Here is a 26848-nt window from a genome sequence, read left to right on the forward strand (position 1 = left end):
GGGGTGGAGCTGGAGGGGAGTGTGGAGCGGACGAGGGAGTCACGGAGAGAGTTGTCCCTCCGGAAAGCAGATAAAGGTGGGGAGGGAAAGATGTCTTTGGTGGTGGGGTCGGATTGCAGATGGCGGAAGTGTCGGAGGATGATGCGTTGGATCCGGAGGTTGGTGGGGTGGTACGTGAGGACGAGGGGGATTCTTTTTTGGTTGTTATTGCGTGGACGGGGTGTGAGGGATGAGGTGCGGGAGATGTGGGAGACACGGTTGAGGGCGTTCTCGACCACCGAGGAGGGGAAGTTACGGTCTGATCACCATCCCCGGGACGAGCTTCCAGTTCCAGATTTGCTTCATTGAATTGAAATTCCACCAGGGGCCCTGTGGAACCCGTGTCCACAGAGCATTAGCTTCTGGGATTACAAACCCAGTGACATTCCCACTCTGCTACTATCTGCTTTAGCAAGGGTCTGGGTGTATAGCCAGTAGCATATGCCTGCTGTAGTAAGGATATTATTAGATTGGACAGGGTGCAGGCAAGATTTACAATAATGTTACCAGGGCAAGGATTTGAGTTATAAGGAGAAGCTGGATAGGCTAGGACATTTTCCCCCTGGAATATAGGTGGTTGAGGAGTGACCGTATTGAGGTTTATAAAATCATGTTTGGTTTAGATAAGGTGAATAGCAAATGTCTTCTCCTCAGGGCAGGGAAGTCAAAATTAGAGGTCATAAGTATAAGGTGAGAGGAGAAAAATTTTAAAGGGACCTAAGGGGCAACCTTTTCAAACAGTGGGTGGTGTGTATATGGAATAAGTTGCCAGCAGGTACAGTTACAACTTAAAAGACATTTGGGCAGGGGCATGGAAAGGAAAGGTTTACAGGGATATAGGCTAAGTACAGGCAAATGGGACTAATCTCGTTAGGAAAGTTGATTGGCATGGTCAAATTGGGCTGAAGGGTCTGTTCCATACTGTATGACTCCATGACTTTACCCACCTCACCTCAATCTAACTCAAGTTCCATGCCAATAATCCCAATCCCATATGTCCACCTGTCCTATTCACTTCCACTCCCAACAGAAACCTCCTCTCACCACCAAGATCCAATCCTCTGCTCATCCTCCAAACAGACCTGACCCCTGCTTGTTATTCTGCATCAAGGATTAAACAGCAGGCTACAATGGAAGCAGCCAAACTCTAAAAACAGAAAAATTATAAGTGGACATTACACAATGTGACAACTGTCAGATGGATCTGTTCAGATGGTAATCAGAACTTCTGGGCCAATATAATTACTTCTGTTAGAGTAAAAGTTACACTGGAGCTCATCCATATAAAGCTGACACATTTCCTGTGCAAGCAGATAAAGATCTCAAACAACAGCTAAGGGAATTTAATTTGAACTATTTGTATCATACACTGTGATCAGTGTTGGGAAAGAATGTGTCAACCAAGAGGCCAATGACAACTGACATTACTTAAGCATCAGTGAAACAGCAGATTCACAGTTAAATGTTAATATTCAGAAGTTGCTGAATGTGTTGGGATGATGGTTATACCATTACCTTTGAGAAAATGACACTGTCTCAATTCATTGAAAAGCAAGAAGTTACTATATTTGCATATTGGGTATGAACTAAGCCCATTATACGTATTTCAGGAGAGTAATTACAAGCATATGTCTCCTATTAACAATGTGATATGTTAATGACTGCCAATTAGGCTCTTTGGCACCAAATATCAAGAGTAAGTAGGTGGTGATATTCTAGGTTTTCAAATCAGCAAGACTAAAATAAATGTAATTTCTTAAAGCTTTTCCTTTGACTCTTCTTTGCTCTTTCTTTACACAATTAGACATTAAACTCAACCTCTTTAATTCATGCTCCTCTTCATGCCTCTGCTGTTTATTTCCCAATTATTAAACCTCATTGGTTAAAAGGGATAATCATACATCACAGAATCCCTATAGTGTGGAAACAGGCCCTTTGGCCCAACAAGTCCACACCAACCCTCAGAGCATCCCACCCAGACCCATCTCCTAATCTACACATCCCTGAACACTACGGGCAATTTAGCATGGCCAATCCACCTAACCTGTACATCTTTGGGCTGCGAGAGGAAGCCAGAGCACCCAGAGGAAGCCCACACAGATACAGGGAGAATGTGCAAACTCCACACACAGTCGCCCAAGGGTGGAATCGAACCCAGGTCCCTGTTGCTGTGAGGCAGCAGTGCTAACCACTGTGCCACCAAGCCGCCTCGTGTCTTGAGTTATCTATTCATTTGATCCTCAGGATGCCCTGTTTCCCTCTCTGGTTGTTAGCAGATCACTTATTCAACAACTTTTCAGGGAACAAACTGTAAAGCTCAAGTGTGTAGACAAAGCTTTGCAAATGCCCAACCATATGAAATTACAGTCCATTGTGTTTATAGAACTACAAAACTGTCAAGGCCCAATATTTTATAGAACAGGAGAATATGAACAGTAAACACCCACAATCGTTGCTCTCTTATTCAAAGGTTGTTGCTCCAGTTACATAGAAAACCAAACCAGTGCTACATCTATCTTGGAAAGGCTAACGCAGAGGTGAAAGCTCCCACCGTAATACCAACAGCTCCACCAGCAGACAACAGCTAAGCCCACAACTAATCTATTTGACTGACAGCCATTAAAGCTCGAGACCAGGCTCAATTTGCTTACCAGTTCAAGTCAAAGTAATCACCTTTAAATTATAAGAAAAATAACTAACAGTTTTCACAACATTTTTGAATAGAACTGCTTATGGTTTCTCAATTTCACAGCAGCTCTTTGACTAGACACACAAAAACAAACGTGTTAAATAAAATGTGCTCCCTTTATGACATCAGTTTTTTTTAATGCTAAGGAAGGTTTGAGAAGGATGGGTTGGGAAGAGAGGAAAGGAGGACCTGGGGAAAACAGGATAAAAGAGAGTGGGATGATCAAGAGAAAGAGTCAGAGAGAGAAGGAAGACTGGCTAAGAAAAATCGAGAAAATAAAGATGTAAAAGAAAGCAAACGAAGGAAAGGAAACAGAAGCAAGCAAACAAAAAAGAGGAACAGGAAATTGAAAAAGGAAACTGGAAAATTGGTTTGAGGGTATATTTCATTTCTTTTTGTAAAATTCTAACCAGGAACTAAACCAACCAAGCCAAGTGTAATGTTAAAGGAAGCCCAAGAGCAAAAACGCTGCTGCTCCTTTTCAAATAACAACATAATGTACTCCTCAGAACATTTAGCTGGAAGCAACTCAAAAATAGGTGCAACATCAGTCACCACCATACTAACTGATAATTTGAAATTTGAATGCATAACTGACCCCTCTCAGAAAGAACTATGACCACAATCTGAGGATAACTACAATGTGAGAATTATTTAAGGATTTCTGAGTTGTGGTGATGAAGTTTTAGCAGATTCTATCAGTGTAAGAATCAGACGAAGTGAAAACACCATGCAACCTGCAAAATAGGCAGCAGAGGAAACTATCAAGTGCTCCTTCTAAAACACCAAAAACTTTCAAACATCTCAGTTGGAAAAAAAAACATCAGTCTTTCTTAAGTTTGCTAGTTCTTCATTCACTAAAGCACATACATTATTAGAATTTCCCACTCTCAGATTTATAACTTGAACTAAAGAATGTGCAAAGTCAAATAAAGAAAAATATTCCATCATTGGAATGTGCCAAATCAGCTATTTAAAAGATAATGTCCATACAATCTAATGATGCGTGCAGTGTTAATGCTCAACATTGCACTTAGTACTGATCCTTCAGTAGGCCAGTTTAAACTGGTTGAATAGCAGCTCTTTTGAAAAACAACAAAGTTATTGGGAAAACGTATTGTGTGCAAAACAAAGCCACAAAGAATGGAGACTCACATTTGCCCAATCTGTGTTGAATGAACCAGAAAAGATCATGGTGCAGGTGGTAAGAGTACCCTGAACAGATGATAGTTTCTTGTTGGCCAGTTACAGAGCAGGCCTAAACAGGTAAGTTTCAGATTGCTAAGATCTAACAAATGGTGTGCCATAGGGTTCAATGCTGGAGTCTCAATTTTTTTGTTAACCAATTCTATAAATGATTTGGATAAATGGACCAATGGTATAGTTGCTAAAGTTGATGATGAGGCAAGGACAGATAGGAAACTAAGTTATGAGGAAGACTAATATAAAGAGACATTATTAAGGGAGTGGACAAGGATGTGGCAAAAGGAGCATACGGCAGGAAAATGTGAAATTGGTCCAGTTTGGCAGAAGAATGAAAAAAAAGTTATGTAAATGGTGAGAGATTGCAGAGCTCTGAGATGCAGATTATCTGGGTGTCTTAGTGCATGAATTGTAAAAGGTTTGAATGCAGGTATAACAACCAAGTAGGAAAGCTAACATGGTGTTATCCTTAATAAAAAAAAAACAAAAGATTTGCAGATACTGGAAGTCAGAAACAAACACGGAAGGAAATTGCAGGCCCCCTAACTTCCCACAACACCCTGGGATACACCTGATCAGGTCCCGGAAATGAATCCATCTTTATGTTTTTTTAAGACCTTCATCACTTCCTTTTCTCTAATGTGAATATTTATTTCCCCCGAGTTCTATAGCATCTGCTTCTTCACAGTGAAAACTGATGTGAAATATTCATTTAATATCTCTCCCTCTCCTGAGGCTCAACACAAAGACAATCTGGTTGATCTTTAAGGGGCCCTACTCTCCCTCTAGTTGCTCTTTTGTTCTTCATGTACTTGTAGGATCTCTTTGGATTATCCTTACCCTTACCTGCCAAGGATCTCATATCCCCTCTTTGCCTTCCTGATTTCCCTCTTAAGAATGCCTCCATACTCTTTATACTCTTCATGAGATTAATTCGGTCCCAGTTGTCCATATCTAATATACGGTTCTTCTTTACTTTTGACTAGAATTTCAATACCTTTATTCATTCGTTGCTCCCTCATCTTACCATCCTTACCTTTCACTCTAACAAGAACATCCTTTAGATAACTACTTCACAGACATCATCACTATGACATTGCCTCACCCCAGCTCAAAATGGTTAGAGATATGTAACATATGCAGAAGTATTTTATGTGATTACTTTCTGTCAAACTATACACAAACAGCTGAAAAAGATTGGTTGCTACGAAATGTTAAGTTTTTCTATTGATCTAGATGGTTTAAGTAGATGGATGAAGGAAGAAAAATTACTTTGAGCTTTGCAAGTTAGAAATTAATTTGAGTGACAATTTTGCTCTGACTGTCAAACCCAGAAAATGAATGTTTCATGAAGGTGTACAATAACGGTCATTATATTTTGGAGTCTAAAAGGGCATACGAAAGATATCTGCAGTACAGTGAATAACATTTTGTTTTGTTCAAATAAAAAATGAATGTCACCCCGTTGACTTACTGATCAGGTGAAACCCAGTTTTAACAACTTACTAAAAGACACTTGCCATTGGAAAATTGGGTTGTATTTTCAAAATTTATTACGGTGTGCTTTAAATGCCAATTCAAGCTAACAAGCTAGTGTAATTTATCACAAGAAATAAATAACACAAATTAGAAGTGTGTTAGTTCACAGAATTTTCAAGCACATTTATACAGTCAATCTTGCACTTTGCAAAGGTAATTGTAAACTTTGATAATTTAAACATTTGAGCAAAGGAGCCATCATTTAAGCTTGTTCAGTATTTGTGCAAAACTGCATCAAAATCAATATCAAAGTACAATATTTCTTTTCAATTTATGGATTTCTCAGATTACGTTTAGTTACTTGCAAATATCATTGTAGCAAAAATCCACAAAGATCAAAAGCAAAATTTGCTGGAAAAACTCAAGTCAGGCAATACCTACAGAGAGATACAGTGTTAATATTTTCATCGGAGCTTGATTTGGAAGTGCTGAAGAAAGGTCATTGATTTAAAACATTAACTTTATTTTTGTTCACAGACATTGCCTAACCTGCTGACTTTTCCAGCATTATGTTCTTATTTCAGATTTTCAGCACCCACAGTATTTTGCTTTTATGCATAGATCAAAGTTCAATTTTGAATCAAGTCTAATACGATTTATAAAACCAGCCAATCAACTGCTGAGAATTTTCAGGACTCCAATTTCATTGCTTATTCCCCCCTAATACATGCACATCCTGAGTTTTCTCCTTTTCAGTTTTGATGGGACTGATTTGTTACAGCATCTAATCTGCCTGGCACCGACAGCAACACATCTTCACCTCCTCTAATGACACCCCAGTAACCAACCTACAGGCTATTCCTCATAAGCAAATCTAACCATACTGCACTGGTCAGCAATTCAACTGCAAAGGGCACCACAATCAAGCCTGATCCAATCTTCGTGTCACATTCACATTTTTGCAGGCAGTCCTGAATCATAATGAAGATTCAAAATATGTTTTTATCCCCTTCACCAGAAGCAGAGTACACATGCAGCTGAATTTCGGAGTGGCACAGTGGGTCAGTTGTTACCACTGCTGCCTCACAGCAACAAGGATCCGGGTTCAATTCCAACTTCAAGTGACTGTCTGTGTGGAGTCTCTATGCTCTCCCCATGTCTGCGTGGGTTTCTGCCAGGTGTTCTGGTTTCCTCCCACTATGGGCAAGTTAGGTGGATTGGCCATGTTAAATTGCCCACGGTGTTCAGGGATGTATTGGTTAGGTGCATTAGCCATGGGAAATGCAGTTACAGGGATGGTGTAGAGGGTGGGTCTGGGTGGGATGCTCTTTGCAGGGTTGGGTGTGGACTCGTTGGGCCGAATGGCCTGGTTCCACACTGTAGGGATTCTCTGATCTGATTTAAACCAAGAACAAACATGTTCCTGCTCTGTGTGCAATGCTTTAAAAAAGCTAATGCTGTCAACATTTGGCTCAGTTTAACAGAAGTAAATAATATACCAAAAAGAAACAGAAAATTAGAAAACTTGAACTGAAGCATTTTAGAAACTGTCAGGAAAAATAACTCCACTGAATATTTATAACTGGTAAGCAGCAAAATATTGCAAAATTACAGCGAATAAAATCATTAAAAATGCTATGTTTCTCACAAAAGTTTACCAATAAAAATAACATGGTTAAAATAAGGCTCAAATCTCAAGATAAAGCTCAAAAGTCAAACCTTTGCTGAAGATTCCTTGTGATCTCCGAGACCATCCTGTAGGAATGAATGGAGATGACAGATGAGCTGCGGCGCTTCTCAGACACCAGAGGACTTTGGGATGCAAGTTGACGACCTGTGTAATGTCTTGCTTCTGACATGCAGTTACACCTTTAGGAACTAGGCTTTAGGAACTGTTATGCTTACTGGGCAAGACAGAAAACTTGACAATAATGCATTTAAAAATCTGTGTACCAGGAAACAGTTTGATACGAGAGAAATGGTTTTTCAAACTCTTTTAGGTATATCATTTAAATCTACATCTGACACTGTTGTTCATGACTGTGGTGCATATATTAACTATCTTGCTAATTTACAGTAAAGTACAAACCAATTATGGAATAAAACCCCCTGAAATTCATCATTACAATAACATTTAACGTAAAATCTTTACTATTAACAAATATGCACAATGTCAAATAAGTTAAACTATATCTTTAAATTTGATTACATTATGGAACTCGGTTTCCCGTGTAAGTATACTAAGTGAACAATTAACTTCAATGCAAAAAATGTTAATTTTGTAAATAGGTGCAGCTCAACAAACCACAATGGGCTCTTTAACCTCCCTCGAGTGCACTGCATCCAGGAATTGGAACTTACAGCTCGAAGTTTCAACCCACTGCAAATTCAAGGATTCGTGGGGGTTCATCTACATTAAAATAAATACAGCAAACGGAGCAAGGAAGCATCTGCCCTGAATCTTCTATTAGGATACACCCAGGTTTCGTGCTGCGTAGAATGCCATCGGCCCTCTTGGCTGGAAGGCGGGCTTTGCTGCCATATCTGCTTTTCCTAAGGCAGGATTCAAAAGGCTGGCACCCCCAAGGGAAAATAAACCCACGAAGGGAAGATACTAACAACAGCTGCAGGCTGATAGAATTTACACAACTACAGGAGATCTGATCACCAAGGAGATATTAAGACTTTAATGGAATCCCCTCCATTACTTCCTTCCTAGAAGGTACGAATTGGTAGTATGCTCATCAGCAGGCCTCATGTATCCAGAGGTATCCGGTAATTCTGAACAACTCCAACATTCTTCAGTGCTGAAACACTCTTCTCACTCAGTGCCGGCACCTCGTTTGCGACTCCACTTTGAATTTATTTTGCTTGTAGCATTATTGCTCTCCAAAAACTGACCACTTAATACAATTTTGAGGCACTTCGGAGAAAAATATTCTTGCATTTTCCTCTTACTATTTACAATTTTCGCTAGGTCCTTGAAGCCTTTTATATAAAATTTGCTTATTAAAAAGTCCAATAAAGAAAATGAATGCATTTTCTATTTAAAAGAAACCTCCAGAGGCTCCATTGTGCACCTTGTATCACTTGAAGGATGACGATTATTTCCAGAAAACCGGTATTCCAAACAGGACAGCCTAATATTGACGGTGCCTTCCTTAGGCTATACTAACCTTTACAGTAGTGGAATGTGATGGTGAAGAGTGGGAATCAAGCTTGCGTCGTTTTTGTTCTGAAACAGAAGAAGTATTACAGTTATTATGTTGCTACATTCTAGTTGCTGCTTCCAGCACATTGCAAATGTAGAAAAGTTACTTTAAAACTACTCTTTACACGGTTCTCCTTAGCTATATTCTAAATACATTATAATTAGTGCCATCAATACTAATTGTTTACAAACAAGATACAGAGCCGACAAATATTTGCTACACGTCATGAAACATCACAATAGGAATGAGACAACTGGGAAAATTATAGATGCCTCAGAGATTGTGAAAGTTCATGAGCAAATTCACTATCAAGTAGTTACCTGAAGACTTGAATTAAGTTTCCTTTTAAAAATTTCTGAAGAGAACTGAAAAACAAGTCTCATCAAATTTGGTTCAGGCTCAATATTTTAATCCTGTCTTACGGTCATTAAGTAAAAATTTGTTTTGTCCAACTATCACATACAGTAAACATGACTCAATAGTCTGAACCTTTGCAGCAAGACCAAGAAGAGGGCAATGTTAAAGGATTTAAAAGTCCCTCAAGAGATTGCACTTTGTTCTCATAGTTTACTTCATTATGTATTAGATTAAGCATCACCCACTTGCAACATAATAACTGTAACACCCATGAGATGGTGCTGTGGTACAAGTTTCAGCCATGGTTCCGTTGACCTTATTTGTTACCAATGTCTAATGAGTAGTTTGTACACTTGGTGGTAATAATGGATGATATTTGTACACTTGTGAATAGGTACAGTGTTAAAAATGGACTTTGAAGAAATATGTGCTATTTAAAATGTGTACTTGCTACCATATAGTAAAGTACAAACCAATTTTGGAAATAAAACCCCTGAAATGCATCATTACACTTAAAGTAAAATCTTTACTATTAACCAACAGGTGTCTGTACAACAAAATAGACAGTGATAGAACTATCATGCTGACATACGTAAAAAAATGCAGACAGCGTGGATTCTTGGACAAGTTGAATACTAAATAATCAGATACTTCACGCTCTGAAACAAGCTTCAGACAGATGTGCTAAATTTAAATAGGTTATAATTTTTTTTTAGAAGGGATGCTCCTGGGTTATCTTGCAATATTGTGAAGTGGAGTAGGGTATAAATAGAAGCATCTAAGTGAAGCATCACAGTCAGCCAATCTCAGCAACTCCCCCTCCCACCTCGTCAATTTGAGGAGGAAATTCGACTCTTTCTCTTTCTTTATGCCTTGTTTAGGAATTAGCTTTATCTTTGCTGTCAGCTATGATTCTGTTGCCACACACTTGTATTTGAACCAAATCACCACGGGTTCAATTCCTGCTCCAAGAGGTGGGCATATCATGTTGCTTAGTGGTTTTGGTGGAGATCCGAGAGATGTGTTCCAAATGAGACTTTAAACAAATGAGAGCCTAACTACCAACACTGATGGTTGTACAGCATGACGTAACAAACAGCAAAGATTTTGAATCAGATCTGGCCAACATTTGTTCCTTCCCTAATATTATTACAAAAAGATACCTGGGCTAAATGAGTTTACACCTGCTGGTGCAATTTTTCTGTTAGGTCTGGTTGACGAGTTTACCTCTATTTTAGCAAAGACAGGTTGTCATGTTAGAACATTAATCACATTTTAAAAGTATTTAATTGGCTGTGAATTGCTTTGCGACATTACAAGGTTGTAAAAGTTGCAATATGAAGGCACTCTCCTTTCTTAGTTCAGGTGAATAGAGCCTGATTGCACCATCTCATCGAAGAGAGTTTCTGACTTATCTCCATTGTCACCCTGGATTTGCATTTTCATATTTCAACAAATTCAATGCAGTCTTCCAGTAAAACATATTATGTTTTCATGATTTTACCTATGAACATATTGTTATATTTTCGATAACGTCAAAAATGACATATTAGAAGTTTCTTAGAAAGACTGGCAAAATTCAAACAAAAGTAACTCACTTCTGCTAAATCCATTGAATCTTGTTTGCATGACAACCAAAAGCCCACAGCAAGTCATGAGAAAAGTCATGTTACAAAACAAGTACTGTAGATACTTTGCTGTTGGAATCAGTACTACATCAATCCTATTACTTGCTCAAGATCTTTAAACAACTTTAAAATAAGGTAGAAGGCAGTATCTCTTAAACTTACCCCTCTCAGACTCTGAAGATTCTGAACGTGGAACTGGGGACTTCAAGGACCCAGCAGCAGCTGCTTTTTCTCCTTTAGTGCCTGTGTGACTTTCTTTGGATTTGGCTTCCTTTAGTGCATCTCTCTCCTTGGATGGTTCCTTTTCTTTCTCCTTTTCAGAGTGTAGCTTTGCTTCAGGACAACTGGATGTCGACCTGGATTTATCATCCTTTGCTGGCTTCTCTTCCTTCCTGATTTTCTCTTTCTCCTTCTCTTTATCAGCTTTTGGTGTTTTCTCCTTGGTCTCCCGTACTTTTTCCTCTTTGTTTGCCCGTTCTTCTTTCAATTTCTCCTTCGCATCTTTTACTGTTGCTTTTGCCTCTGGAGGGACAGCTGGAATGGTCTTCTCCTTGTCTCTTTCTTTCCCACTTTTTTCTTTCTCTTCCTTCTCTTTTGTTACTTTGTTGCTGGAAAAAAAAGTGTGAAGTACATCAAAATAGTTTCCACATGAAATGGAGTAGATGACTCAACGTTATGAAAAAACTCACTTTCAACTAGAAACATTGAAAATTGCAGTAGGCCATTCAGCTCACTAAGGCCACCTGAACATTCAACAGGATCAAGGTAGATCCTCTATCTCAATGCCAGACTTCTGCTTTCTCCCCATGACACCTTTAGCTTGTTTCTGTCAGAAATATATTCAGTAACTCACTTCTACAGCCTTTGTAGTAGAAAGTTCCACAGGTTTACCACCCTAAGTGAAGGAAATTTTTAATCTCAGTCCAAAGTGGTCTGCTATGTATCTTGAGACCATAACCCCTTGTTCTGAACCCTCCCATCTGGGCAAATATTATGCCTGTATCCAGTCTGTTCAGCCCTGTTAGAATTTTATACATTTCATCAGATTCCCTCTCCTTCTTCTCAATTCCAGTGAATAAAGGTTCAGTCAAACCAATTTCTCCTCATGACATACTTACTATCCAGGTTTCAGTCTGGTGAAAATAACTGATTGATGAATCACTGTTTACAGTGAGTGCAGTACAATAAAATTCTCATTTTTATGCAGCAACAATTTCTTTTAATCTGTAATGTCATGAAAGCATTCTCATTTCCCTATTGTCATGAAAAGATCATTTGCAAGTAAGCAAGCAGTGTCAATTTTTATGACCTATGTTCAGCATTGTCAATTGATACCTGGATTAGGTTTGTAAATTTCTCATATTTCACTGAATTATATAGTAGTAACCTAAATTTAGATAAAAACTTTGCCATTAAATCACTCAAGATCTTATAAATACAGTTGGAAGCTTCTCCGGTGAAGGCAGGCTAATCAAAATCACAAAGAAGATATGTCAGTATTGTGGTCACATTACAGTACCGATTACCGATAACCCAAAATCGTGCACTAATGACACACGTGATCAAATCACATCATGGCAGCTAGGGATGTAAAGTCAACAAAAATAAAAGTGGAATTAGAAGTTAATAATCAGTCATGTCCACAAAACGACTGAATTTCAAAAGCCCGTCCGTTCATTAATATCCTTTCTTACTAGGTCTGTTCTATTTGTTAACTCCACAGCCAAAGCAAATTTTAACTGTCCTCAGAAGCAGTCTAGAAAGTCCCTTTCGGTTGTATTCAGCAAGGCAAATCACCACCACCCTATTAAAAGGAACACCCACATTGAGACAGCACTTCTCACAAGCAGTCTGCACAGTTAATGAAGCTTAGTCACGTTGTAATGCAGGAAACTTGGCAGTCAATACGCATACAGCAATCTCCATAAAACAGCAATGTAATTAAAAAGATTATCTATCTGGTGTGATGCTGATTGAGGAATAACTATTGGTCAAGGCATCGTGATTAATTGTCCTGGTCCACTTTTAAGTAAAATCGTGGGATGCCCTACATTCAACAAAACAGGCAGGTGACGCCTGGATTTAAATTCTCAGCTGAAAGAAAAAACCTCCAAAAAGTACACTCTTAATTTTGCATTGGAGCGTTAGCTCTGATTTCTGTGCTCAAGCCTTTAAGTGAGACTTGAACCTTCTGATTCAGAAAGGAGAGTGCTGCCAAATGAGCAAGATGCAATTAGGAATGGGCAGTATGTGAGGGTTGCATCCTATAAGTGATTAGAAAACATACTCCTGTTTGAGAAGTACTTATTACCGAGAAATTTATTATAAATCTAAATTTCTAACATTCTTATCTGTTGCTTGAGGTCTAAAGCAAGCAGGTCTCAAACTTGGATCATATATCAAGCAGCATTGAGAGATTGCCATTCATGGAAGATGATAGAGAGATTACACTGGCTTATTTGAGTGGATATTAAACATTCAAGAGTACTATTTAAAGAACAAAGTTTAACTATTTCCTGAGTCAATTAAACACACTAAAAAAAACTGGTATTGCACTACATGATTATTAATTAGGTGTCACTAATAGAATGGCTGACTAGATGGCTACCCAGTTATCATTGCACTTACAGCCATAGAGATATACAGCATGGAAATCGACTCTTCAGTCCAACTCATCCATGCCAACCGGATACCCTAAATAAATCTAGTCCCATTTGCCAGCATTTGGCCCATATCCCTCTAAACCCTCCCCATTCATATACCCATCCAGATGCCTTTTGAATGTTGTAATTGTACCAGCCTCCACCACTTCTTCTGGCAGTTCATTCCATACATGCACTACCCTCTGGGTGAAAAAGTTGCCCCTTAGGTCCCTTTTACATCTTTCCCCTTTCACCTTAAACCTATGCCCTCTAGATCTGGACTCCTCCACCCTGGGGAAAAGACCTTGCCTATTTACCCTATCCACGTCCCTCATGATTTTATAAACCTCTGTAAGGTCACCCCTTAACCTCCCACGCTCCAGGGAAAATAGCCTCAGTCTATTCAGTCTCTCCCTATAGCTCAAACCCTCCAACCCTGCCAACATCCTTGTAAATATTTTCTGAACCCTTTTAAGTTTCACAACATCCTTCTTATAGCAGGGGGACCAGAACTGCACACCGTATTCCAATAGGGAACCTCATAACAAAACTAAAAAATAGAAGCAGGAATACAGCAGAAAACACTTCAAGCTTCATTAGCCATTAAGTATGATCATGTTGATCTTCTACCTCAACTCTATTTCCACCGACTCCTCATAACCATTGGTCCTGGGGGATTAAAAATCTAAAATTACAGCCTTGAATATAGAGTATCCATAACCCTCTGTTTAGTGTATTCCAAAGATACACAAACTGTGTGCAATTCTCAATGCTCTGTTATAGGAAGGAAAGTATTAAAATGGAAAGGGTTCAGAAAATATTTACCAGGATATGGCTAAGAATGGAGGGGTTGAGATACGAAAATAGACTGGAAAGGCTTGGTCTTTTTTCACAGGGAGGCTGAGTACTGACTTTTTGAGATTTACAAAATCATGCGGGGGCATAGATAAGGTGAATGACAAGGGTCTTTTCCTGGAATGGGGGAATTAAAAATTATGGGGCATATTTTAAGGTGAGAGGACAAAGATTTAAAAAGGATATGAGGGGAAACTTTTTTTTTTAAGCACATAGATTGGTTTGTGTGGGAAATGAACTGCCGAAGAGAAAGTGGCGGATGCAGGTACAGTTACAACATTTCAAAGACATTTGGACGAGTTCATGAAAAGGAAAGGTTTGGAGGGATACGGGTCAAGTGGAGGCAGGTGGGACTTAGCTCAGTTTGGGAACATGATCGGCATGGACTGGTTGGACCAACGTGTCTGTTTCCATGCTGTAAGACTCTATGACTTCAAGCCTCTGAATCAAGAAATTTCTCTTCAATCCAGTCCTAACTGATAGCTCACTTCAAAAATAATGTACAACAGGGAGAACTTTGAGATTTCAACACAATGAGTTACCATTAAATAAAGTATAAAGTATATCAGCAATTTCAGTGTAAAGCCAAATTCTTACCTATTTACAGCATTACTTCCATTGCTGGCTGTGACTTTGGGTGTTGCATTAGCAGCTTTGTTAGTAACTTTAATGGCACTCTGAGATTTCTCCTTTAATTTATCTGCTAAAAGAATAAAATAAAAACACACATTTCAGTTCATTCCATTCAAGATGTGAGTCTTGTTTTGCAAATTTGTGCTCCATATCTACATTTAATCAGAAATTATTTCCAAACATGATACGTGAAGATAAAGTCTTGAAAAGAAAAGAAACAAAATAGCCTCAGCAGCTCGGCAACCTCTGTGGACTGGGGGCAATGGCCCTGCGACAGGGCGGCCTGCAGCTGCTTCTTCAGGTGGGTATGGAGGCCTCTAAGCTTGTCTGAAATACTGGGCCTAAAGTATGACAACTCCAGGAAGTTAATCGGTGTCTCAGCATTTCTGGGAAATCTCGTCTCCTTCAAAGGCCCCCAAAAGCTTGACTCATCAGTATGCAAATCGAATTGGATCTGAAACAAAATGAGCAGGAGAAGGCCATTCACCTCATCAGCCTATTCAGCCATTCAGTGGGTTTATGACATATCTGTGATTTAAATTCTTATAATGGCTTCATTTCATATCAGGTACTCAGGATTCGCCAAAAGAATTTACAACTTAGCTCAAGTTAAAAATAAATTATTGTTAATTTTCCCCTCCATTTCTCTTTGGAAAGCATCATGGAAGTTGGCTGCAGTCATCAACTGTCCCATATAGCTCTGATAAGCTGCATTTAGCATTGTAAAACTGCTTTGCCAAGGATAGTTAATCACAGTGGACATTACTGTGAATGTTTATCCAATCCTTGTCCAATATCAATAAGTGTGTGCTGCCTGTTAGTGGTCAAAAACCTGTCTTGATTTTTCCTCTTAATAGTTTATAGGCATATATGCAACAAAAAAAAAAGCATCACAAGTTGCTCTGGCTGAGGTCAGCAAATTCAATGCAGGTGTAGAATTCCACATCTAGCCCCATGAAATAGTTTTCCTGAATTCCTGAACTACAAATCTGATGAAACCTTGAGCAAAGATGATTAGTGGATTGAGTTTTAATTGGAATAAACAGTCAAGCAATTGTAAATACCAGTCTCCTCATTTGTGCCTTCTTCCGCTTTAGCTGCATTGGTGGCTGCTGCAGGAGGTTGTGTGACCGTGCCTGGTCCATTCTGAACTGTTGCAGGCGTTGCACTCCTTGCTGGGGGATCTTTGTGGTGGAATTCATTTTCAGGAACCATGTATGGTTTCCTACTTTTCAACTGGCCAGAATAGCTGCAAGTCGCACAAAGTGTTAAACAAGCAAAGAAAATATATCTTGGCAGACAACTATCAATGGAGTTACAAAATAACCTAACTATTATTCAATTAACATGTGCTAATATAAAACAAAAGCACTAACTGTTGAGTGGAAACCTCATATACATAATGTGGAACTTTTCAAAGCACTTTAAGGAATCATATCTGATACCCAAACATAGCTCTTTTTGAATGAGAATGGCACAGCTTTCAACTTTTCTAGAATTCCCAGAGGCATCATGAAGCAGGCGCCCTATTACTGTCTGCATTCACATCAACATATATTGCTGAAAATTTGGCATCCCTAACTGATTTGACTTAGGTCACTATCTCAGTCAAGTCTTCAAAACTAGCTGGATTTGACCAACTCTGACCCAGGATTCATCTCTGAAAGATTTTATAGTCCCATTTGCCAAAGGTTACAAAACACTCATGATACTCTTCAAATCGATAAAAACCCAAAATGCACTCACTTTTCATATATTGGAAATTCAAATATAGGAATACACGTCTAATTTGCTGTATTTGCTCTCAATTTATAATCCTTTAAATGCGTCAAGACGTGGTTTAGCAAACAACTAAATTAAGACAGATGCTGACTCGAAATCCTCCAAGATGGCTAGCTCAGGTTTGGTCACTATGCAAATAGACAGATTAAAAATATTGTAACCAATTAGGCTGCTGGAAAGCAAACTGCACTATTCTTACATTAATTGCCCAAAGTTAAATATCACTCAGAAATAACTGAAAGAAATAAGAGATTGCTCAGGGGGAGCCAACAAAATAAAAAAACACAACTATATAAACCATTTGATTGAGGAATAATAATAAAAAGTCACAGGGATTGAAAAATACTGAAAGTACTTTAAATTGCAACTTTTTTGGCAAAATATGATTTTATAGACAAATTTTCCATCACTCAGTGAATAATAAACATTGAAAATAGCATATTACATCTTTGCATGGAATAAAAGTGCCACCTAGTGTTAAATATATACAGATCGTTTCCCCCAACAGGATTTTCTTCCCTTTCTTCTCCTAAAACGACTAATATACAAGAATACAGATCTAATAAATTGCAGCAGACCTCCAGTAATCATCTAAATGACCATGCTTTGCATTTGAGATGAGATAATACCAGAAAACTTTATCATGAATGGTCAAACTTGATCTCAACACATCTAGCACACCAAGCCTGACTGAAATTTCTCCTTGCACCTCAACTGCTGAAAGGCTGAGATTAGCTAATTCAACATTAACCAGCAAAAAAATAGCCTATCTGGTTTGAATGACCTAGTACCAAACAGTTTGGTTACCCATGACACCAGAGGGCATTCCAGACACACAATAAACAGAAAGCTGCTCATTCAGTACATGTACCAATTCAAGCATCAACAATCCTTGCTGTTATGAGGCTTACGCTTAGGTAAGAAGATACAATTCCATAAATAACACCATTGCCTACACTTCAAAATTACTTTCATGGCTATGCAGTGCTTTAGGACAGCTGAAGTTATAAAAGGGACTATTTAAAGGGAATTCCTGAACATCGGGTTTTCAGTTTTCTCTGGGTCACAGTGACTGCTTGCTTTTATAGTTATGCCGAGGCTAAACCTCAGAAAAACGTTGCCATGATCAAAAAAATTTCATGTAATATAAAAAATCATAGGTCAAACTGACTGAAAACTCCAGTGAAGTGAAATTGTAGCTTTCTAGGCATAAAACGGACAAGACTCATCATATATGACACTACAAAGGTTGAAACAAATTCTGAGACAAAACATGCCAAGAAAAAACAAGACAAATTTGCCCTTTTGATAATCCACCTCTTTTTACCAAGAGGAGACTTATTGAATTATGAGAACAAGTTTCACATTTAATCCTTGGCATGCGTCAAGTTAACAAATTTTGATTTTTTTTTAAAAGTGGGCTTGCTACCCCTGGAATATGAAATGTACATTCTCAACCTCCCACTTGCTAAAGAAATATGATTTATGCAATAATTTTACTCAGCTTGTGCAAGTTAGGCTCTAGTTTCACATTTAAAAGTTTTATTTCAAATCTAAATTACCTGTTTCATTGTACCAAATAGCCTCACTCAGTAATTCAATAATCATTATTGCAGCACATACATTTGCTCAATGACCTGGCAATTTCAGAGCAAAGATTTCAAAAAGGTAAATTGCATTTAGTGACTTATTTTTTTAAACTGGATTGTTCAGCAAAATTTTCAAACAATTATTTTCTCCTTCAGAAGGAAGCGCATGTAGTCATAAACTGTGGAACTTAGGGTCTTCATTTCAAATTACATCTTACCAAGACTCAATAAAGATAATGGCCCAAAAAGTTCAGGGTCAAGCAGCATACATTACTTGTTTTGGACTTGCCATTCCAGTTTATGTTAGGATATTTTGTGATGCAAGTTGCTGGAAGTGTAAGGTGGAAGATGCATTCCACCCTCTACAGGACATTAGTGACTAGAATGAATAGGGAAAGAAACTTGGTATCACTTTCACCAATCAGATTGCACTGCAAATTTCAGAATCTTTCAAACTTTAGGGGGAGGTGATGGCCTAGTGGTATTATCGCTAAACTGTTAATCCAGAGACCCAGGTAACATCCTGGGAACCCAGATTCAAATCCTGCCAGGGGTGGGAAATTAAATTCAATAAAATGATGGTGGAATTTGAATCCAATAAAAATCTGGAATTAGGAGTCCAATGATGACCATGAAACTATTGTCGATCATCAGGGAAAACTTATCCCCCCTTTAGGGAAACTGCTACCTGGCCTGGCTCATGTGACTCCAGACCCATCGCAATGTGGTTTACTCTTACCAGCTCACCACCACTTTCTCAAGGGGCAACTAGAGATGGGCAATAAATGCTGGCTTAGCCAGTGAAGCCCTTGGCCCATCAATCAGTAAACAAACAAGCAAATAAATAAATAAATAAATAAAAGAAAAATTGATAAATCATTGTAAATTGCTAGCAAAGTGACAATGTAAGTGGACTTGTAATCCAGAACCGGGGTTTGAAACCCACGATAGAAGATAGTGAAATCTGAATTCAATAAAAAATCTGGGGTAAAAAAAATACTTGTCTAATGGTGAATTTGAAACCATTGTTGACTGTCTACAAGCACAGACGGTTCACTAATATCCATTATGGAAGGAAATCTATTACCCTTACCTAGCCTGGCCTACACATGACTCCAGGCCCACAAAAAAAAATAAAATAAAAATCGGTCAACTTTGATTATTCTTTCAGCAATTAGATTTGGACAATACAATGCTGGCCTAGTGTGTAATACCTATGGCCCATTAATAAACAAAACAAAAAAAAAAGAGTCAAATCACATACAGGAGAACTAAACAAAGGGAATGAAAATTTGGATAGTAAAATGAAAACATTATAACTTGAAACGTTTTCTTTTAGTTGGTGGTGGTATGTTGGTGTTGCTGGCATAACCAGCATTTATTGTCTAGCCCCAGTTCCCTTGAGAAGGTGGTAGAGAGCTGTTTTCTTGAACTGCCACATTGCATTTGGTGTAGCTATATACTCACAATGGCAAATAGGAGGGAATTCCAGGATTTTGACCCAGCAACATAGAAAAATTTGGCCCTTCTGTCAAAGTTAGGATGATCAGTTACTTGGATGGGAACTTACAGGTGCCCAAATCCTTTTAGATGGTGGTGGTTGTGGTTTGGAAGGTGCTATCTAAGGAACCTTGGTGAATTCCTGCAGTGTTTAATGTAGATGGTATAAGCTACTACTCACTAGGAATGGAGGGATTAAATGTTTTTGCTTGTGATGCCAATCAACTAGTCAACTTTGTCCTGTATGGTGTCAAGACTTTTCAGTATTATTGGAGCTGCACTCATCAAGACAAGTGGGGAGTGTTTCATCATATTCCTTACTTGTACCTTGTGGACTGTGGATAGGCTTAGATCAAAATATTCCAACAATTAAAACTTAAAGGAACGACACTCCGCATTTATAATAATTAATTTTCAGTGACATGGGGCTCATTGGCAGTAATGAAATAATCACCCCATGATAATTCGTTGTAATGAATTTACTTGGTTTCTGCAGTGCAAGTACAAGAACTTTATGCCACTCAATGCACAAGAGTAAGATGCCATAGTTATCAGACAGCAAAGGAAAAATGCTTTCTGACAACAATTCGTTAATTTCATTGTTGAGCGCAGCCTTTCCTGAACCTGAAATTACTGTGGCACTTGGTCAGAAACAACGAGCAACATGAGACTCCCCCCTTAATTTTTAGCCATTTTAGTCCATTTTTTTGATTTTCTCAATTATTTTAATCTATTAATCTACTCATGGCAAATAGTAATTCAATTCTAAGCTAACACAGCTCAGAACTCGTGTTTGAAGCAAGAAACAGATATCTTTCATTTAACTTATTTGTATTAATTCACATTCATTTGATTTCACTTTGTTACCCCATAGCTAGAGCATAGAGATCAGGTCGTTTCTCCTTTTCTTCTTGGCAAATCTTATGCACTCTTCGCTCCAATGCTTGACCTAGATTCAATACTTTAGGATACCAAGGGAGGACTTTAGTCAACACGATCAATATGTTCCGGATGTGAACATACTCGCCAGTTTCAAGGCAGTGCACAGATGCCTAAAATTTAAAAAAAAATTAGACAACATCTTCGATCTCTGGCTTACCTTATTTGTATGTAAAACATAGGCAGTATTTAAATATATTTACCCATATAGCTAGAGTTAATTTTCATCACGCAAGCAAAAAAAGCAATCTTGTGGCCACGTTCAATACACACAATCTGCTCATCCCCGAATTTTAAAAATAACGCCTGTTACAGATCTTTGTAATGGATAATGTTAATTAAGTTGAGATATAAGCCAGCGTGAAAAGGACAAACAAGGTGTTGCATTACAGGTCAAACTAAAGCAAGACTTACACAAATAATGGTAGGGCCCAAGGGGGCATTATAGAACAAAGAGATCTAAGGGTACAGGTTCATAGCTCCTTGAAAGGGGAGTCACAGGTAGACAGGGCAGTGAAGGAGACTTTCAGAATGCTTGCTTTCATTGGTCAGAACAGTGAGTATAGGAGTTGGGACATTTGTTGCAGCTGTGCAAGATGCTGATAAGGCCAAATTTGGAGTACTGTGTGCAGTTCTGGTAGTCCTATTGTAGAAAGGATTTAATTAAACGAGAAAGAGTGCAGAAAAGATTTAGTGGGTGCTACTTGGACTGGAGGGTTTGAGTCATAAGGAGAGGCTGGATTGACTGGGACTTTTTCCCCTGGAGCACAGGAGACTGAAGGGTGACCTTATAGAAGTCTATAAAATCATGAGCTGCACAGATAAGGTAGATAGACATCAGCTTTTCCCCGTGGTAGGGGAATCTAAAACTTGAGGGCATAGGTTTATGTTGAGAGAGGAGAGATACAACAGGGCTGGGGGGGGCGGGGTGCAATGTTTTCCATGAAGACAGTGGTGAGTGTCCGGAACGGCTGCCAGAGATAGACGAGGAGGCGAGCACAATTTTGTCACTTAAGAAACACTTGGACAGATACATGGATGGGTTAAGTATGGAGGGACATGGACCAAATGCAGGCAAATGGGACTAGATGAATTGTGAAAACTGGGTAGCATGGACAAGTCCGACTGACGTTTCCATGTTGTAAATCTCTAAGACTCTTGGAGCCTTAACCAATTCCACCACTGCTTTACTAATTAACCTCTTGGTGTTAACTTCCAGTTAAACACTTCCAGTTAACACCGAGGTTACGTATTGCCCTACACTATATAATAAATAAAAGTGAGAGACACGGTGAACCTCAACTTCTTCAAAACCTAGCCAATTAAACAAAATTGACCAAATACGTCACTGTTTGTAATAATAATTAAACAAGCATGAAATAAAGCTACAGCTCATCTGAATTTAGGAAAACCTAATATTTGTTCAACAAATTTTCCCACATGCAATATAATTTCAAATATGAGAAACTCACTAAATAATTTTCTAATGGGACTTTTTTCCCCCAATCATACAAATACAAATTAATAACTACATACTTGAGTGATACTTCAGGTCCCAACAAGAATACATTCGAAGCTCCAAAACTAATACAAATTTTGCCAATAACCCTACCAGATCGCAAGCGCATAGAAAAACATATTTGTTCACTATAAGTGAGTATTTATAGCATTACTTGATTTCCTGCATGAAGCAGGAAAAGCACAAATTAGTATCTTATATTGACTCTAAAGTCACACCATAGTGTTGAAATAGGTAAGCCCAACATCATGACATATAACCAGTCTTTATGGTGTAATGAAGTGAAATCGAGAGGTTGACAGAGGAAAATGCTTTAACCCTTTAAGTTCAAATCACTGCGACAAAGTTCCTTCTTATAAATGACTAATTCCTAAAATATGGATGAGAAAAGTTACCAGATCATCTCAAATTTGAAAAGTTTCAATGACCAACCTTCCAACATAACATCTATTTGCTTGCCGAGTTTACAGTCCTGATCAAAACCAATTTTACCAGCAATTTATTCAGGTTGTTAAATATGGATCAGCATCCAAACATCTGAACTGAATGGGATCTTTTCAGCCCTCTTATCTTAAGCATTACAATAAAATTATTGTTAAGGTTGATCACTTCTGTTCCATTAAATAACAGCCAGAGATTATGTAGTCAATCGAGTGCGAGCTCCGCCATTAACCTCAAAGATTGCCCACAAAAGCCTATTGAGATCTGTCACGTAGATTTAATCTTTCCCAACATTATTTTACTGCCATCTATTGGAGGAATCCCTCACATCAAGCAATGGTGACAGCATTCAATCACAGTGAAAAATTCACAGAAAGCAAATAGGAACAAGAGTGGACCATTTGGCCCCTCAAGCCTGCTCCACCATTCAACAGGATTATGGCTGATCTGTCATTCCTCACATCCACTTTCATGCATTTTCCCATATCCCTTGATTCCCTGACTGATCAAGAATCTATCTCAGCCTCAAATATACACAAGAATTCTACCCCTACAGCTCTCTGTGGCGAGGAGTTCTAAAGACTCTGAACCCTCAGAAGAAATTCCTCTCATCTCGGTCTTAAATTTTGCCCTTTATTCTGAGATTATGCCTTCTGGTCCTAGACTCTCCAATTAAGAAAAACATCCCCTTAGCATTTACCCTGACAAACTCTTTAAGAATCCTAAAGCTTCAATGAGATCACCTCTCATTCTTCTAAATTCCAGTGATTAAAGTCCCAATCTGTTTAGCCTTCACTCATAAAACAATCCCTCCATACCAGGGATCATACTATTGAACCTCCTCTGAACTATTTTAATAAATAAGGGGACTAAAACTGCTCACAATACTCCTGATGTGGTCTCACCAGTTTCTTGCATAAGTGCAGCAAAACTTGACTACTCTTATATTACAACCCCCTTGAAATAAGGCCACTATCCCATTAGCCTTCCCAATGACCCGCTGCCTGTGCGCTAGCTTTCTGAGTTTCGACTTTCATATTTTTACAGGGATCAAAGATTGGGACATACATACAGAATCACCGTCAAATGGTGAAATAGCAAACTGTTTCTGTGGAAAATCTACGAACATTTATCTTTGAAGAAATCTAATATTCCACCAATGCAAAATTTATTTTTCATAGTCGAAGAATTATGACTCAACACACAAAGTCACTTGGTAAGACAGAACTTGAATTGGAAGAACTCACTGATTTAAAGAAAGAGACACACTGTTGAAACTTGGCACGTTGTACTCATTAGGACAAACACATGAATGTTAATTTTCAAAGAAAGCAACAATGCACCCTTCATTACAAAAAGGTGCCAAATGGTTGGAAGATCGACTTTGATTGGTCAGGGTGTTGCCATGAGAAAACAGCAAAATACTATCGAAACCCAGGCAATTGTTTATTTCAGGAAGGGCATGATACCTGGACATGTTCTTTTTTCTTGCAGAAATCATGTCCTAATGCACAAATATATGCAACTTTTAAAAACAGTAGGTGAGCCCATGATTCATTTGTGATGGACAGAACGTTGTTTTGGCTTGACAGCATTCTGTTACTGAAAATACTCATGTTGTTACTGCATAGCAGCTCTTCTAGGGTTGCTGGATGTAGACTGGGCACTTTCATCATTTGCAATTTTCAAAACTAGGTGCAGATTATACTCCGCATTTTCACCATCCACAACCAACCTACCCCCAAGCTAGGCTAATGGCAGCAATGGCACAGATTTCATTTATTCTAGCTGAACATTTAAGAGATGACGCTTACTTTGGTTAATTTGTAATGCCATTTATGTACAACATGTCTGAAATTTTCATAGTCTAATTGGTCAGCCTTGTTTCCTCCATCAAATCCGCTTGCTCGTAATATTGTGAGAAACCCTGGGTAATTTCCACATTCCTAGAGAGAAAACAAAAAGACCTTAGAAGCTTAGAACTGAGACAAAATAACAGATGGTTACACTGAAAACTCCTTGTTCACTAAGTATTAAAATAATGTGACACAAGACCAAGGAAATATACTGCATCCAAAACATCGAAGAAGATTACCTTATCATATATAGTTCTGTCACTGTGCCATTTGGTTACCGTCTCCAACATGCTACAGAGAAACCTTCCATACCGGCTGGCCTCATTTTCTGTGCAACTTGCAACAGTGTAAATAATGTCCGAAAAGACCTAAGGACAAGAAAATGTGCCTTATGATTTGCAATATATCAAAAATATCAAAATTGATTTTGTTTTTATGAAGTTCCAAAGCTTTGTTACCCGATCATAACACAGAAGTGTCGAAAAGTTAGGTGTCTTCAGCTGATGAACTAATTCTACAAACTTAGCGCAGTAAACTGCATCTATGGCTGAGAAAATACACCTTGGGAAGATGCACAATTGAAGGAATTTTGTGATAGTCTCATTTTTGGTTGATTCTGAGAGAAAACATAGCACAAATATAATTAAATAGATGTCTTATAAACGAAGAAAATAATATGACAATCGACAATTGCGTGAGAGGAATATAAGTTTTACATTAAATGTTATGTTAAATTTAAATAATGGAGAAAATTCAACTCTAAATGTCCCAAAATGTAACGGTACAATCAAGACAAGTTGAAATCCCAGTCCATATGAAATTAAATGATTTTGGCAATGGCTTGAAGATCTCTAAACTGTAACGGAGAAGGGCAGCCTTGCAGAGCAATAAAAGCATTCAAAACCCTGCCGCTCATGTTCAAATTTGCATCAAACCCTAACCAATACCTGGTTCTACACTACGTTCTGCTTAAACACCAGAGTTGAGCTGCAATCATTAATATCAACACATGCAGATGCACCACTTTGAAACAGTAAATTAAAAAGATAGTTGGTAATGAAATATATTCATCACGTCTTTGAACCAAGGGTCAGAAGATACAGAGGTGAAACACTTTTTACCAGGTGTAAGAAGCCAATATTATCTGAGCATTTGGAACCTTAGCAGCTACTAATCTGGTGGCTGTATTTACTGGCTGCATGCATTACATCATAAAATAACTGGTGTGAGAAATGCCAGCATTGCATTTTTGTAGTGTACTCATACTTATGAAAGATTAAAACAGATTGTCATGTTAACTAGCATACAGACACTGGTCATCAATGACACCTTTCTCAGGTGTACTGAGTTATTTAAACCTCTGTTACTACTCACTGGCAAGTAGCCAGTTGTCCTTTTCAAGCTTTAATCTCTGCATAACTCTATGGGCATGCTCCAACTGCTTCTTTTCTTCCTCTTGGAGTTTGTCTTGTAAAGCTGTGCAGCGTTCTTTTTCTTTCTTTTTCTTATTTAGTGGCTTATTGAGGAAAAAAAATTAAAAGCTGTCAATGCAGCACTGCAAAGGACAAATGTTTAAACTGAAACTTCTAAAAACTAGTATCCACTTGTTATAATTTAACATTTGAACTTCAGAATACTTAACTACACAAAGTTGCTTATGTTCACTTGAATACAAACAATATTAGTCTTGTGAATTTGCTTTAATTAAAGTAGTAATTCTAAGAAATTAAACTGTTTCAATGATGTGCTCCAACAATGATCTGCTCCTCAAATCCAGAAGGTAGAGCAGTAATCACAATAATCTAGTATAATTAGTATTTTCAACATTTAAATTAAACACTGATGAAACTTTACAACAGAAATTACGAGCCTTTGACCAATAACAGTTTTAAGGCAGGTGACATAAAGCACTGAAATCAAATAGAAGCATTTCACGAAAAGATATTATTTTTAGATTCTTACCATTTCCTGATTGTCATCAATTGCTTTCATTTGGACCTTCAATTTGTTTACTTCTCGGTCATAACTTGAATTAGGGACAGCAAGGTCATACATGGAAAGAGACCAAAACGTGGCATAGAACTGAGGGCTGATGTCATCCCATACTTTGGGAGGATGAAGGGAGACCACAGCATCATGCACAGGTGCCATCACTAATTCACATGCATTGATATACTTGTGAACTTTTTGTTGTTGTTTGTTCCCTTTTTCAGCTTTCTTCAGTTCATCATATTTAGACTAGAAAGAAGCAAACAAACACACTTTTGTTTTGTCAGGACTTCTGATATTCAGATATAGTAAATTTGTTGCAGAAAAAAAAACATGATTTACTGCACTTTTCCCTTACTAGAGTTAGCTACTAATATTCCCTCTTTCTGGCACTTTTTCATACATTTAATGGCCTTGATCTTAATAGTGGTCTGGGTGCTGGGGGTGAGCTGTAATTAAATCTTATACACAGCTAAATTGCCACTGTCAAATGAGA

General features: G+C 38.2%; 1 protein-coding gene across 1 annotated transcript in view; it reads right to left on the minus strand.

Moving 5' to 3' along the window:
• Positions 1 to 26604, minus strand: part of LOC109922035 (THO complex subunit 2) — a gene marked incomplete at its 3' end in the record, with an annotated part of 30328 nt that extends 3724 nt beyond the window's left edge. Inside the window, exons 1-11 of the mRNA XM_048592368.1 lie at positions 26326 to 26604; positions 25738 to 25879; positions 24822 to 24979; positions 24603 to 24731; positions 24322 to 24453; positions 20476 to 20660; positions 15802 to 15986; positions 14702 to 14807; positions 10770 to 11215; positions 8587 to 8645; positions 7130 to 7165 (exon numbers count right to left, since the gene is read on the minus strand). Coding sequence (XP_048448325.1) covers positions 7130 to 7165; positions 8587 to 8645; positions 10770 to 11215; positions 14702 to 14807; positions 15802 to 15986; positions 20476 to 20660; positions 24322 to 24453; positions 24603 to 24731; positions 24822 to 24979; positions 25738 to 25879; positions 26326 to 26514 — 1767 coding nt within the window. The remainder of the gene's footprint in view (positions 1 to 7129; positions 7166 to 8586; positions 8646 to 10769; positions 11216 to 14701; positions 14808 to 15801; positions 15987 to 20475; positions 20661 to 24321; positions 24454 to 24602; positions 24732 to 24821; positions 24980 to 25737; positions 25880 to 26325) is intronic.
• Positions 26605 to 26848: the final 244 nt, after the last annotated feature.

Source organism: Rhincodon typus, unplaced genomic scaffold (genome assembly GCF_021869965.1).
Source record: "Rhincodon typus isolate 14 unplaced genomic scaffold, sRhiTyp1.1 hic_rhity00001087, whole genome shotgun sequence".
Lineage (NCBI taxonomy): Eukaryota > Metazoa > Chordata > Chondrichthyes > Orectolobiformes > Rhincodontidae > Rhincodon > Rhincodon typus.